This window comes from Bactrocera dorsalis, chromosome 1, assembly GCF_023373825.1.
Source record: "Bactrocera dorsalis isolate Fly_Bdor chromosome 1, ASM2337382v1, whole genome shotgun sequence".
Lineage (NCBI taxonomy): Eukaryota > Metazoa > Arthropoda > Insecta > Diptera > Tephritidae > Bactrocera > Bactrocera dorsalis.
In genome coordinates, this window is record NC_064303.1 from 85,264,521 (window position 1) to 85,279,211 (window position 14,691).

Genomic DNA, 14,691 nt, shown 5'->3' on the forward strand with positions numbered 1-14,691 from the left:
ATTATATTTTAAATTTTAATATAAAATTGAATTTATTGTTATGTCTTTCTGCATGATTTTAACTTAAGATTTTTTTAAATATACATGCCGCCTTATAATTGCTTGTTTTGCTAGGTTTTTTTCGTATAGCATAAAAGAAAACTGAGTTTAACTCATTTTAATATAATTTTTTTCCGAAAGGTAGCGCATTTACGATACGTTATTAAATATCAAAATTATTTCTGCGCTGGTTGTTGCTTATTATGCAGAATAATTGCCATGTTGGTAAGGTAAACTTTTTCTATTTATTATATGTATGGCACAAGGTATAGGTGGTCATATATAATACAATAATGAATCGAACAAACTACTTGTATAAATTATCTTAGCTGTCATAATTGAACGGAAATAGAGTCCTTTAAATGATGATATTTTATTCAGGTAAACTCATACTATATTATACTGATTTCAGTTGATTTACTTTGTTGTTGTTTTCACATGCAAGAGAGTACAAAAATGGTTCACCTCGCGCGGTCTTCCATTGTAAAAATGATTATTACATCAAGTACAAATTCGTGATTTAGTTTTCAGGGTATGTATGGGTTTTATCGGGTAAAAAACAGCTTTTTTCAACTTTTTTTTTCAGATAAAAAATTAAATATTTTATTATAATTTTTTATTGTTACAAACATACACTATCAACAAGGAAATTCTGAAATTTTTGGAAAAAATATTTTAAACTCGGGCATTGCGACGCCATTTCCGGTGACTCCTTGGACTCCTCCTGCGTTAGCGGGATAACTCCACACAGGATAATCTAAAGTGAGATTTTTCTCTTAAAACCTTAACTCAGTACTTGGACGAGGTAAAAAAAAATGCAAATTTCATGACATTTTTTTCAAATAGTTATAGTCGAAAAAAGAATTGTATCTTAAAAACCTGTGTAAAATTTCATGAAGTTCGGTTGAGTAGTTCTCGAGAAGTCTTGCCAACCGACTTCAAAGACATAGTTTCGATAAAAAACACGTTTAAAGACGGCGCATTTAGCCTAGTTAGCCTTGGGCGCACAAGTTGTCAATACTATACATACATATATCGGAAACTATTACTCGGATTAGCTTGAAAATTAAAGACAATATTCCAAAGGTGTATTAGAATTTATTAAGATAGTAAAAACCAACCATATTTTGAAACCCATAAACTGATGTAACCCCTTAAGGAACCATAGTAAGTAATACCAAACCATGAAACTCACTGAAAATTTGTATTATCACAGTACTCAGATTGGATTCCATCGGTCTGACTCAATTTTTGTTTATCTGAGTTACTCGCTCTTCAGCAGTGCCAATAAATACTCACTTAAAGTAAAAACATAAAATATTTATAAAATCCGAAATTGGTAAAAAATGAATGTAATCGCCGTACTATTGGTTTACAACCGAAACACACCCTCTTTCTGACAAACGACAAGCATGCTCTCTTTGCAACGCGAACACTGACGAAGTTCTTGAAACATTTCACTCATTATTTTTGTATTGACTAAATTTAGATTTCAAATTATTTATTACACATTACACATTTTACACACACACATTTATTATTTTGTATTTTTTGTTGCTCTTGTTTTTATTTTCACGATGTTTAAAGTACGATTTAAAATTGGTTGCCTCCGATAGTTTGAATGAGAATTCAACAACAATCGTGATTTATGTGCGCGACGTCAATGACCTGCCGCCGGTCTTTCCACAAACCCTATACGAGCGCACGCTGGACGAGGAGCTGGATGCGCCGTTCACCATCATGCAGGTCGCTAAATTTTTCAAAGAAAAAATATGTTTTACTAAATTAGTTATTAACTGTCACATAACTGAATTAATTAATTATTTTGATTTTTACAAATTATGATTTTTATAATTTTTTATTTTTTGTTAAGTTGAAACCAACGGATTGGTCACTTTACACATATGTACAATACTTGTATATACTGTTACATACAAAAATATCAGGAGAATTTTAGTAAACTCTAATAATGGTTTGAGTGCTGGTGTCCAATTAACAAATATATTTATTTGTATATAGTAATCTGGTAATACTTTGTGCGTAATGCGTAATGTAATTAATTAAATCATTGTATCATTAATTCAGCAGTTCAAATTGGTGTGAAAATAGCATTATCATAAAATATCTAACATTCATTAGATTGTAGTGGTTATCGGGTTTCCTTTTTCAACCTTAAACTCCAATTACAAATTGTTCATACCTCATCGGCCACTACAAACTAATTAACTAAATGTAAATACATACTATTGCCTATAGAAAGGCAGAGAAGTGTACTAATTAATGGTTTTGGATTTATGGAGAGCCAGAGCAACACTGAATATGTTGCTCTTTTATTTAATTATAATTTAATAAAATTTAATAAAGTACTATTCAGCACAAATAGAGGTTAGACGACCGCCGTTTACGGTAATGAACCCTTAATATTTGTTCTTTTGTAAATTAATACAGCCAAAGTCATATTTGTCTATTACATAAAATGTTATTGATTCATATCATACATATACAATATAAGTACGTGTGCGTGTGCATGTGCGTGAGCTGTGCGAATAATTAGACTGCTGAGTTAGCAGCGCCCGAAGTACATTTAATTGCATATATGTATAGGTATATATACATACATATATGTTGTATTTATTTTCATACAACTTTTTACGCTATTTAATCTGAACATAATTGAATTAAGCTCAAACTAAAATTTAATTAAACGCTTTCGGAATTTGTCATCCACGTAGCGAGCAGACAAAAACTTTCAGATATTTTTAAAGAAAAATTCGTTCAACTTTATTATTCCATAAAATTGCTGTGAACAGCGGCAGTTCAGCCATCTTTAAATTTTACGATGCCGAGTTTTTACAGAACGATTTTTATTTTGCTCAAGATAGACTGCATTTTCGTTTATCACCTTCTAAAGATCACACGCTTGAGTTTTGAAAGCTAAAGTCTAAAACCGCTGCGGGTCAGTTTTGAGGCATATCGGTCAGTGGCGAAGCAACACGAAACACAATTCATGCATCGGTTCAATGCGCATTTTCCAATGGGAAGATAGTAAACTGGTCTCTCGAATTAAATCATGGAAGCTTATCAGTATTTCGATCAACTTCGTTTTATGATCATCCACAGTCAGAAAAAATAAAAGAATTTTGTAACACGTCGAAGACTCTATAAAGTACACAAAGGTATAAGCAAATGATCACCATGATAAGCTGAGCTATCTGTCTGTATATACGCGAACTAATCCCTCAGTGTTTGAGATATCGATTATACTCGTATATATAGCACTCATTCTTTTACCTTCAAGAAACTATTCCTTTGTCAGAGTTTATGGGACTACTGTAGCATATAGTTGCTATGTTAACTGGCCGATTCTTTATTCTTGTGAAAATATATCCGATGCCATTATGTATGGAAGTCAATTTCTTTTGCATGGCCACTACGAACACGTTTGCAGAAGTCCAGTCGCTAAACCCAATTTTCTATGGTTTTTCAGCATAAATCGGCCGATACTGCTGCAGTGTCACGTTCGATATTCTTACGAAGTTCACAAATCGTCGCTGGCTAGTTGGCATAGACCATAGACTTGACGTAGTCTCACAAGAAATAATCTAACGGCGTCAAATCGCATGACCGAGGCGGCCAATTGACTGTGCAATTACGTCAGATAACACATTCACCAAATTTGTTTTTCAATAAATCAACTGTGACATTCGCTTGTGCCTTGTGGTGCCATCCTTTTAGAACCACATATCGTCCAAATCCATATTCTCCAATTCGAGCCAAAAATATTTGGTTATCATTGAACAGTTCTATTCCTTTTCACAGTAACGTGCATCATCACGAAAAGACCCAATGACGAATCCGGATGATTTTCAAGTTGTTGCTCAGCCCAATTCACGAGCATACCACGATTCTGGTGGTCAAGCTTCAGTTCTTACGTTAATTTGACCTTATAAGGATGTAGAACAAAATCTTTTCGCGAAATTCGCTACAAGGACGCCACAGAGATCCCCAACGCTTGAGAGCGACGTGTTAGAGACTGATTTGGGTGTTCCTTAATTGATGCGCTAGCGGCAGCAAAATTTTCGACCCTACCGGGCACATCTTTGCCTCACTGGCACGGGAACATTTTGTACTGCGTCTGTAGATTCAAATTTTTCCACTAAACGCTCATTTGTTGATCTGACAGGTCGATTATGACGACCATAAATTGGACATAGTGCACTTAAAGTTGAAGCCACTGACTCCGAATTTCGGTAGTAATTTCGACTCGTTGCTGGATCGTATATCATTCCATGATAAAATAGCAAATCTTACTGAAAAGAAATGTCGAAAGAGCGGGAAAAATATGGTTTCCTATCGTCCTGTCCTGTTCTGTCCTGTCCTATCGGTCTACTTGTGTAGCGTCCTTATTGAAAATCCGGTTTTTATATAAATATATACATATGTAATTGCTACCAAAAATAGCATAACATTAATCCAAAACAATTTGGTTTGTTGAAACTTTTTGTTATATAAATAAGAGAAATTTTATACTGAAAGTGAGAAAGATCATTGCTACAGAGGGATTTTATGAGCATATTTGTGTAATACAGAAAGTGTTTTAAAATTGTGATATTTCTAAGCAACACACACGTGTTCATACAATATCAAATTCAAATTTGTTCACAAATTCGTAGAATTTTATAAATGAAAAAGTAATATTATACAATATTCAGTAACAGAAATTCACGTGCGCTTTATGGAAACTCGCCTGAAGTTGAATTGAAGTATTGCAAAATACTTTTCCATATTCTATTGTGATTTATATGCATGAATGGGGTGTGCATTCAAAACAAGTATTATTTAGCACATAGCACATATAAAGCTTCTTGGTATATAAATAAAAAATAGCATGTTCTAACAAAGCTTTTATATAAAAGCAAAATATTTTAAAATGTATTTCGGTAGATTTCATAATATTTGCATTACTGTTACTTTAGCTTTGTTGCCTTAAGTGGTTGCATGCGTCTTGCCATATATGTATCTTAGTATATGTTGCATGGCATTTATATTATTTTTCAACTTAATTTTCACCTCCACATACAAAGTAATTTCATGCGTTTTTCAATTCGATATTAATAAAAGCTATTTGCTTATTTTTTTGCTTACACTGCGTGAAACTGGATTGGACCGCCTTTGATTTTGCCTGCATAACAGGTCACCGCCACCGATGGAGATAAGGATCGCCCTCAGAATATCGTTTACTTTTTGACAGGTCAAGGCATCGATCCGGATAATCCTGCCAATAGCAAATTCGATATAAATCGCACCACGGGAGAGATATTCGTGCTTAAGGTGAGTGATTGAAAGTTTAATTAATCAGCATTCACGTTCGTTTTCATATATAAATATCATATAATTATTTAAATAAAATGTGCAGTGTTGCCGAGACAGGGGTGATAATAAGCGCACTTTAGCATGAAATCAAATTTTTTTTAAACTTGCAACAGAATTTTTTATTATAAGTGTAGGGAAGAGAGGGAAGATATAGATAAATTTAAAAATTTTTCTTAAAGAGTTGTCAACTACCAGCAGTTATTAGTTTATTTATTAAAATAATATTAAATATTTTATAAAACAGCATTAAGCGAATTTTAAACTTTGCTAGAACTGTTATCAATGAAATAAAGATTTTTTTTGAATAGTCAGAGATGATGCGGCTTCTATCAAATAATTACTTGTTTTTATTTAAAATTTCTTATTTATTTTTTAATAAACTTAAATGTTTTTATATATTTTTTTAATAACTCTTAAGGCTGAATTAACTCTTTGCAAGTAAATATTGCAAAATAAACTTCGGAGAATCTATTAATCGACTATCATCGTGTATAATTTTGAATTCTCCTGTAATCCGAAGTTTTCTGCATGTACATTGAGCACTTTGCCATATTCTGAGAAAATGCTCGATTCCTTCATTTTCAACCCTTCTGTGTTGCGCTGCGATTGATTGATTCATGATTGCAATTGCACGAGATGGGCTGGCATGATTACGAAATGCAGCAGCATTCTGTTTGCCCAGTGTTTAAAATAAGTGAAAATCTCATTAAAAGCAAGATTAAGCGCGCACAAAAGTAGACTACGATTTCGCTGTTGGCCAGGCGAGCGCCTTAAATGTATGCAGTACACACTACAATCGTAATAAAAGCATTTACAGTTGCAGAAGACAGGTAAGGCAGAGATAACAACTGAATGAGTGCGGTAAGCAAGCCACAGCAGATGATTGCCTGATTATCCAGGGCTATAAAAGCCTACAATGAATTCAACGCAATTGTAAAAGGGTAAACGGAAGGGTGAAGAAGCGAAATGCACTACAGTTTGTGTATACATGCATACATACAAACACACTACATGTATGTATATATAATTATGCGTTGCTTAATTGAGAAAGTGAAATACACAGAAGATGTATGGGCGCAGTCAAGTGCGTATGTGGGTCGTTGTAAAATATATTTATGTAGGCCGCAATAAACGTGATTCGCGTGTGAAAAGCAGCAATAAATTACAATTATAAATGGAGGAGAAATAATTAAAAGAAACCGTTCATTTTACCAAGCCGAAGTAAATGCGCGCAAAGCCAGCACTCCTTATCTATAAGTCAGCTAAAGCCAACGAAAGCGTTTTTCGTATGTATTTCTGCTGAAAGAAAGAGAAAATAAATAAAGTTTCCAGAAACATTAAAGGCAAATACAATTTTTGTTATTGCACGCGCTCACCCGCCTGTAATGTGACGTATATGGTACATGCATATGTATGTATATTTCTTATATCAGCTTCAGCATTGAACTTTACGAAAATTTTCATAAATTCACATGGCTGCAACATTAAAAATGCATTTCGGCTTTATGGGCGTACTTAAGCTTGCGCTAAGCACCGCACAGAGAATTTCGCCCGTATCTAATAAATTTTCCCTGCATATGCAAGGCGCAAAGGCCACCGCCCACAAACCTCTTTATGCACACGCTCGCTAAGTCTAACTGCATTCGCTGGCACTTCACCTGCCACAGCTGCAGTGGCGCTATTGTCAATGGCTTCGTAGAGATTGTGGTCGACAAATTTATGCGTTCCACGCGCTGCACAGATATACAGCTATGTTTTGTCTTGCGTGCATCCATTCACACACTAAATTTTGCATAAAACTCTACGGAGCAGCAGCCAAGCCAAACGAACCGGGAGCTCTTAGCATTCATGTTGTAGTAAGCACCCGAAATTCATCAAATGGCAGTGGTTTTAGTTTTTTTTTCAGCAAATCTACGCGACAGAAAATACCAAGTAACTCGTGCACCTTTCTTGTCGAAGGTGGCTTTTGAGTTATGCGAGTGATGTGCTGATAAACATACTCGTAATATATGTGTGTAGCGCGAAGACACGTTTGTCAGAGATTTGTCAAGCAAATTATCACATCAACTGCAGCCAACATAGCGATAACCCTTCATGTTGTACCCACATATGTATACCCTAGTCGGAATCACTCTCCTACACACGACCTTTGAATAATGTACAACCAGTGCTCACTGTCACTTAGGTACTCACTTATGCCCACGCATACACTTTGTAGGGAAAGCTTAAAAAGCAGTCTACTTATATTGAGCTGTGCTGGCTACGTTAACAATAACTTGGTTATATGCTTACATATAGAGGGCGATCTATTTCGAGATCCTGTACTTATTTAAAAACAAAGAATTTGAAGTGTTCTCTCACTAAACCCATTGATTGATGCGATATAAAATAAAAATATCGCCGAGATCACTAGCTTCAATTTCTGGCGTCGTTAACGGTTACGTTCTTACAGACAAAACCATTGTTTTTTCGGGATGAAATGGCAGTTCTTGAAACTCCTAATGTTGCTCTTAGTCACAAATGCGGCAATTTTGTTTGTTTACATACCAATTGGGCCAGAAATAGGCCTCATTAATGAACAAAATTTGACTCGAAAACGTATAATCAGTTTCTTGAAGTTTTCAAGAGCCCATAGAGCGAAGCGATGTCACTTAGGAAGGTCGTGCGGCTTCTGTCCTTGCACAAGCTATATTTTTGTGAGAATTTCGAACTCCACTTCTTACACGCTTTTAGTGCTTTTTTTGAAAACCTGAAAGCTCTACTGTCATCTCTGTATCTTCTTCGAAAAAACTGCTCAGAATCTCAAAAATAACCGCTCAAACGATTTCCCGAATTTAAATAAAAGTACTCAAACGATTATGCTAAATATTATATACTTCTAGGCTAGGATCCTAGTTACAGTTTTGTATTAGTTTCTTTATATAATTACTACGATTTAGCAAGGTTCAGATGACTACTCCTCATGAAGTTCGTTATAGAATTTCTTCTGGTATCGTAAGGGACCATAACTGGTCTACGAGTTACTCATTCATTGAGTTTATGGGCGCGAGTATAGTAGCCGTTGGGCTGTTAGACAACCGTGTTTAGATTAAGTATGATAGATATAGATAGATAGATATAGATATAGACAGTCGTGATTTTTTGTTTATTATGTACTTGTATTATCCAATTTAATAATTTAAAGAAATATCAAACCAAATTTAAAATCACTTCCAAAAAGTATTCTGTGAGTTTTCGAATGTGAAAATATGTATATGATATTTCTTTTATTTACCATTAACCTTAAAAGTATGGTTTATGACTGCACAATAAAGAAATTTATGCCTTTAACTCTACCTCAAATATATTTGTTGATTGAATGTATAATAAATAACATCATAGTAGCTGAACTTCAAATAAAATAAAAAACAATAATTCTGTTTATATTTGTAATTCAATTGAAATGAAATTAATAAACGTTTTCTTCAAAATTTCATTGAATATCCCCAAATTTATAATGGAGAAATAATTTTTGCATTTATTTTTCTCAGAGATTTTCTAATATATGTACATAATTTTAATATCGTCAACTTGCTTGGTAAAGTACCACTCTGGCAATGATTTTGATGACAACCATACACGAGTATATACACACATAATTCTAACACATGTGTAATATCACATTCTGAATGAGGTATGAAACACAAGTTTATATTTACGTGAAGATATACTACGCATATACTATACATTATATGTGTGCATAATGCTCTTTGCTATTCAAATATTCTACAAACTACGGCACAAACACACAGCTTGCATACATTATTTTCAGCCACAACATGTGTGAGAAGCGTTCGAATGTTTCATGGCCAAAATATTAAGTTTGTGCCTATATAAAATGGATGCTTAGCATCAAATAGTGGATTGTTTCTGTTTAACCATATCGCAAATTTTTTTCTCTTGCAAAATATAAAAAGCTCGTTGGAGATAGTACCGTCCTAATCGGAGAGATAAAATTCAAACTTCTATATGAAGTTCCCGAAATATGAAACTGTTTATTGCTTACAAACCTTCTATAAACTTAAAATTTGTCTCTACAAAGGATATTTATGGGCTTATAACCCAAAAATGACTACACATGACCACAGTTTTGGAAATCTTGAATACTACCTATCTACAGCATGGTACTGTACAAACCTTCATTGTCTCTGAAATTTCCTCCCCTTTTTCCATGCTTTAAATCTCAAAATGCCATCATTTTAAACCATTGACCTCTTCAGTTACTAAGGGTACTCACTGAATACTATGACTTCACTATATGCCACACCCGAAATACTCCAACCAACTTCGATGAACTTGAACCCGCGCTAGTCTATTTTCCAGGTGAAAGCATTCGATTGTAGTGAGGAGCCTTCTTTTAGGATTATACAATGGACTTAATATTATGAAAACTTTGGTAAGAATACACAAGTAGTAATAAATATATGTTTTTCCGTTTTCTCCGTACAGCCACTTGATCGAGATCAACCGAACGGTCGTCCGCAATGGCGTTTCACAGTTTTTGCGCAAGACGAAGGCGGTGAGGGTCTCGTCGGTTATGCTGATGTGCAAGTGAATTTGAAAGACATCAACGACAATGCACCGATCTTCCCACAAGGCGTCTACTTTGGCAATGTGACCGAGAACGGTACTGCCGGTATGGTGGTAATGACAATGACAGCGGTCGACTACGATGATCCAAATGAGGGATCTAATGCCAAACTTGTGTACTCCATTGAGAAGAATGTGATTGAGGAGGAAACGGGTTCGCCGATTTTCGAAATAGAACCTGACACCGGTGTTATAAAAACAGCAGTCTGTTGTTTGGATCGCGAACGCACACCGGATTATTCAATACAAGTTGTTGCAATGGATGGCGGGGGGTTAAAGGGCACGGGGACGGCTTCTATACGTGTGAAAGATATCAACGATATGCCGCCACAATTTACCAAAGACGAATGGTTTACGGAAGTGGACGAAACGGATGGCACAACATTGCCCGAAATGCCTATACTTACAGTGACGGTACACGATGAGGACGAAACGAATAAGTTCCAGTACAAAGTTATCGATAACAGTGGTTATGGCGCTGACAAGTTCACTATGGTGCGCAACAATGATGGTACAGGCTCACTGAAAATTGTGCAACCACTGGATTATGAAGATCAATTACAAAGTAATGGCTTCCGTTTTCGCATTCAAGTCAACGACAAGGGTGAGGATAACGACAACGATAAATACCATGTTGCCTACTCGTGGGTTGTGGTCAAGCTGCGTGATATTAACGATAATAAGCCGCACTTTGAACGCGCCAATGTAGAAGTGTCTGTATTTGAAGACACAAAAGTAGGCACGGAATTGGAGAAGTTCAAGGCGACCGATCCCGATCAAGGCGGCAAGAGCAAAGTTTCCTACTCAATTGATCGTTCCTCAGATCGGCAGCGACAATTCGCTATCAATCAAAATGGCTCAGTGACAATACAACGTTCATTGGATCGCGAAGTTGTACCACGACATCAAGTAAAAATATTGGCGATTGACGATGGTTCACCACCAAAAACCGCAACAGCCACACTGACGGTTATTGTGCAGGATATTAATGATAATGCACCGAAATTCTTAAAGGATTATCGGCCTGTGTTGCCAGAGCATGTGCCGCCAAGGAAGGTGGTTGAAATATTGGCTACAGACGATGATGATCGTTCCAAGAGCAATGGTCCTCCATTCCAATTTAGACTGGATCCCAGCGCTGATGACATAATACGCGCGTCTTTCAAAGTAGAACAAGATCAGAGTAAGTAAACGCACGACTTTTAATATTAACTACTCTAAAAGTTTATATCTCAAATAATTCTTGGTTGCAATGTCTCTGTAGTAGGATCCTACAAAAGCTCATAAACAGTTTGAACATAATTGAAATTTGATTCAATTTACAAATACCTCAATTTAAAATTTTTTGTTCACAAGTTATTTTGGATTTCAGACGAAAATGACACAATCATGTGTGTTGAAACTTGAAATTTGCATTGCATAAACTACATTTCACAGTAAATTTATTTGTATGTGTGTACAGAATAATAACCTTACCTGAAAAATCTACACTGCCGATTCCAAAGAAAGCAAAACTTATTATCTTCCCTTCTCTCTTTGCCAATTACGGTGAATTCTCAAAAAAGTTGATAATGTACAACGCACTTAATCTGGCACAAACAATGGTGTGAAATTTCATTTCATTGCTTCGATGTGTTTGCATTTCCTTAGTTGATCATGAGAATTCATGAGTCTACTTTAAGGGAAATATTCATTCAATGAAAACGTTTTTATTGCTTGTACGCATTTTCTCCATTTTTGTACTCTCGCAAAATGTTGCTACAGAGTATGATAATCTTGTTCATCTCATGGTTGTTTGTATCACCTAAAACTCCTAAAACTAGAGAGAGATATGGAATCATATATACTATACGGGTATAACTGATAACTGATCAGGATGACGGAGGAGACGAGTTGTAATCCATGTGATCGCCTGTCCGCCCGTATGTCAATAAACATGTCATGTTTCTTGGTAGAATGATAATATTGTTCCAGATGGCTGAAATCGGACCACAAATTCATCGAAAATCTATAAAGCTCCTTAAAGAAACTTCACATGAAGATACGAAACTGTAATTTATTTCCAGAACCGCAATCAAGATAGGCATCTGCGGTACCCCCTAATGTACATACCTCACGAACTATTGAGTTGTGCCAACTAAATTTGTCACCACTCACTTCCTTTAACGGTTATGTTAAAAACTAACTCACTTAAATTTCACAACAAGGATGTAAAAAAAGCCAGTAAAGCTTTTGACAAAATTGGACAACAAGCGTAGAATAAATCTTATATTTGAATATCGAAAATTTTGGCATTAAATTTTGCGAAAATGTTGCCTTTAAGCTATACTAACTCAAGTCTAACAATTCTCAGAATTGGACCATAACTTTTCAACCCCCAACATATCGAATATATGCATATGCCTGACCTTTTAACGAAAATATCGAACAATATAACGGGTGATTTTTTTGAGGTTAGGATTTTCATGCATTAGTATTTGACAGATCACGTGGGATTTCAGACATGGTGTCAAAGAGAAAGATGCTCAGTATGCTTTGACATTTCATCATGAATAGACTTACTAACGAGCAACGCTTGCAAATCATTGAATTTTATTACCAAAATCAGTGTTCGGTTCGAAATGTGTTTCGCGCTTTATTTTGTTCAGCGATGAGGCTCATTTCTGGTTGAATGGCTACGTAAATAAGCAAAATTGCCGCATTTGGGGTGAAGAGCAACCAGAAGCCGTTCAAGAACTGCCCATGCATCCCGAAAAATGCACTGTTTGGTGTGGTTTGTACGCTGGTGGAATCATTGGACCGTATTTTTTCAAAGATGCTGTTGGACGCAACGTTACGGTGAATGGCGATCGCTATCGTTCGATACTAACAAACTTTTTGTTGCCAAAAATGGAAGAACTGAACTTGGTTGGCATGTGGTTTCAACAAGATGGCGCTACATGCCACACAGCTCGCGATTCTATGGCCATTTTGAGGGAAAACTTCGGACAACAATTCATCTCAAGAAATGGACCCGTAAGTTGGCCACCAAGATCATGCGATTTAACGCCTTTAGACTATTTTTTGTGGGGCTACGTCAAGTCTAAAGTCTACAGAAATAAGCCAGCAACTATTCCAGCTTTGGAAGACAACATTTCCGAAGAAATTCGGGCTATTCCGGCCGAAATGCTCGAAAAAGTTGCCCAAAATTGGACTTTCCGAATGGACCACCTAAGACGCAGCCGCGGTCAACATTTAAATGAAATTATCTTCAAAAAGTAAATGTCATGAACCAATCTAACGTTTGAAATAAAGAACCGATGAGATTTTGCAAATTTTATGCGTTTTTTTTAAAAAAAAAGTTATCAAGCTCTTAAAAAATCACCCTTTATAATTGAAATTCCGGGAGCATGTGTATATGATAATAGTAAACCCTTGTGTCCAAAATAGGGTCAATACTTCCTTCATAACTGTACCTAAAATAAAGACTTTCAAAATTCTAGTACAATGTACGTGAGTCAATGTGGGAGTTATATTGATGCTTTTCAGAAAGCGTCTCTCTCTAATAACGTTGTATCTTGGTATCTAAAATAAAAATACAAATTTGGATTAATGCTTCTAAATGGTTTGGTTTGAGCTTATAACATATGTATGTATACGTCAGTATATGACATTTTAAATTGATTTTGATAAGTATACATGTCAACATCTGGGACATAAAGTTATATGCAATAAAAAACATTAGAAAATCTACGATCTATAGACATAAATTATTAGTGTAGAAAATATAATTGCAATCGATTCGTAATTTCCTAGAATTGCGAATATCGAATAATTTCACAACGTTGTTTTTTTATAAAATTTTACCTATACCTAAAAATATTATTTTGGCTCTCATTTTTAAAACTAGCCTTCCTTACTTGTTAATCCATATTTTATGAGCGAAATGAAAGTACCATGCTAGCAATGTAAAAAGACATGAAATACATTGAAAATCGATTATTCATCTATCGGCATCTTCTTGAGTGTATATGAATACAAAAACGTCCAAGCTGCATTCTCAGCAATAGAAAATTTAAACCCAAAACTTTGGGGAAAACCTCAAAATAAACATTTACCTCATGCCTTGTCCTTTTCAGGATGGGTTTGGGGCATTGGCTGTTCACCCCACATTGAGTAGTCTTTATTTCACAGTTGAAAGTTGTGTATATAAAGGGTGATTTTTTAAGAGCTTGATAACTTTTTTTTAAAAAAAAACGCATAAAATTTGCAAAATCTCATCGGTTCTTTATTTGAAACGTTAGATTGGTTCATGACATTTACTTTTTGAAGATAATTTCATTTAAATGTTGACCGCGGCTGCGTCTTAGGTGGTCCATTCGGAAAGTCCAATTTTGGGCAACTTTTTCGAGCATTTCGGCCGGAATAGCCCGAATTTCTTCGGAAATGTTGTCTTCCAAAGCTGGAATAGTTGCTGGCTTATTTCTGTAGACTTTAGACTTGACGTAGCCCCACAAAAAATAGTCTAAAGGCGTTAAATCGCATGATCTTGGTGGCCAACTTACGGGTCCATTTCTTGAGATGAATTGTTGTCCGAAGTTTTCCCTCAAAATGGCCATAGAATCGCGAGCTGTGTGGCATGTAGCGCCATCTTGTTGAAACCACATGTCA

At 35.4% G+C, this 14,691-nt stretch overlaps 1 protein-coding gene across 10 annotated transcripts in view; it reads left to right on the top strand.

Annotated features, from left to right (window-relative positions):
• The window catches only part of LOC105223163 (neural-cadherin), a 333,332-nt gene that overhangs the window by 285,543 nt on the left and 33,098 nt on the right, over positions 1-14,691 (top strand). For 8 of the 10 annotated variants that reach the window (XM_049446299.1, XM_049446300.1, XM_049446304.1 and 5 more), the window contains 2 exons: positions 5,233-5,370; positions 9,901-11,224. In XM_049446299.1, coding sequence (XP_049302256.1) covers positions 5,233-5,370; positions 9,901-11,224 — 1,462 coding nt within the window. Of the gene's footprint in view, positions 1-1,626; positions 1,786-5,232; positions 5,371-9,900; positions 11,225-14,691 lie in introns of all 10 variants that reach the window. The other 2 variants (XM_049446302.1, XM_049446303.1) reach the window with 1 other exon arrangement.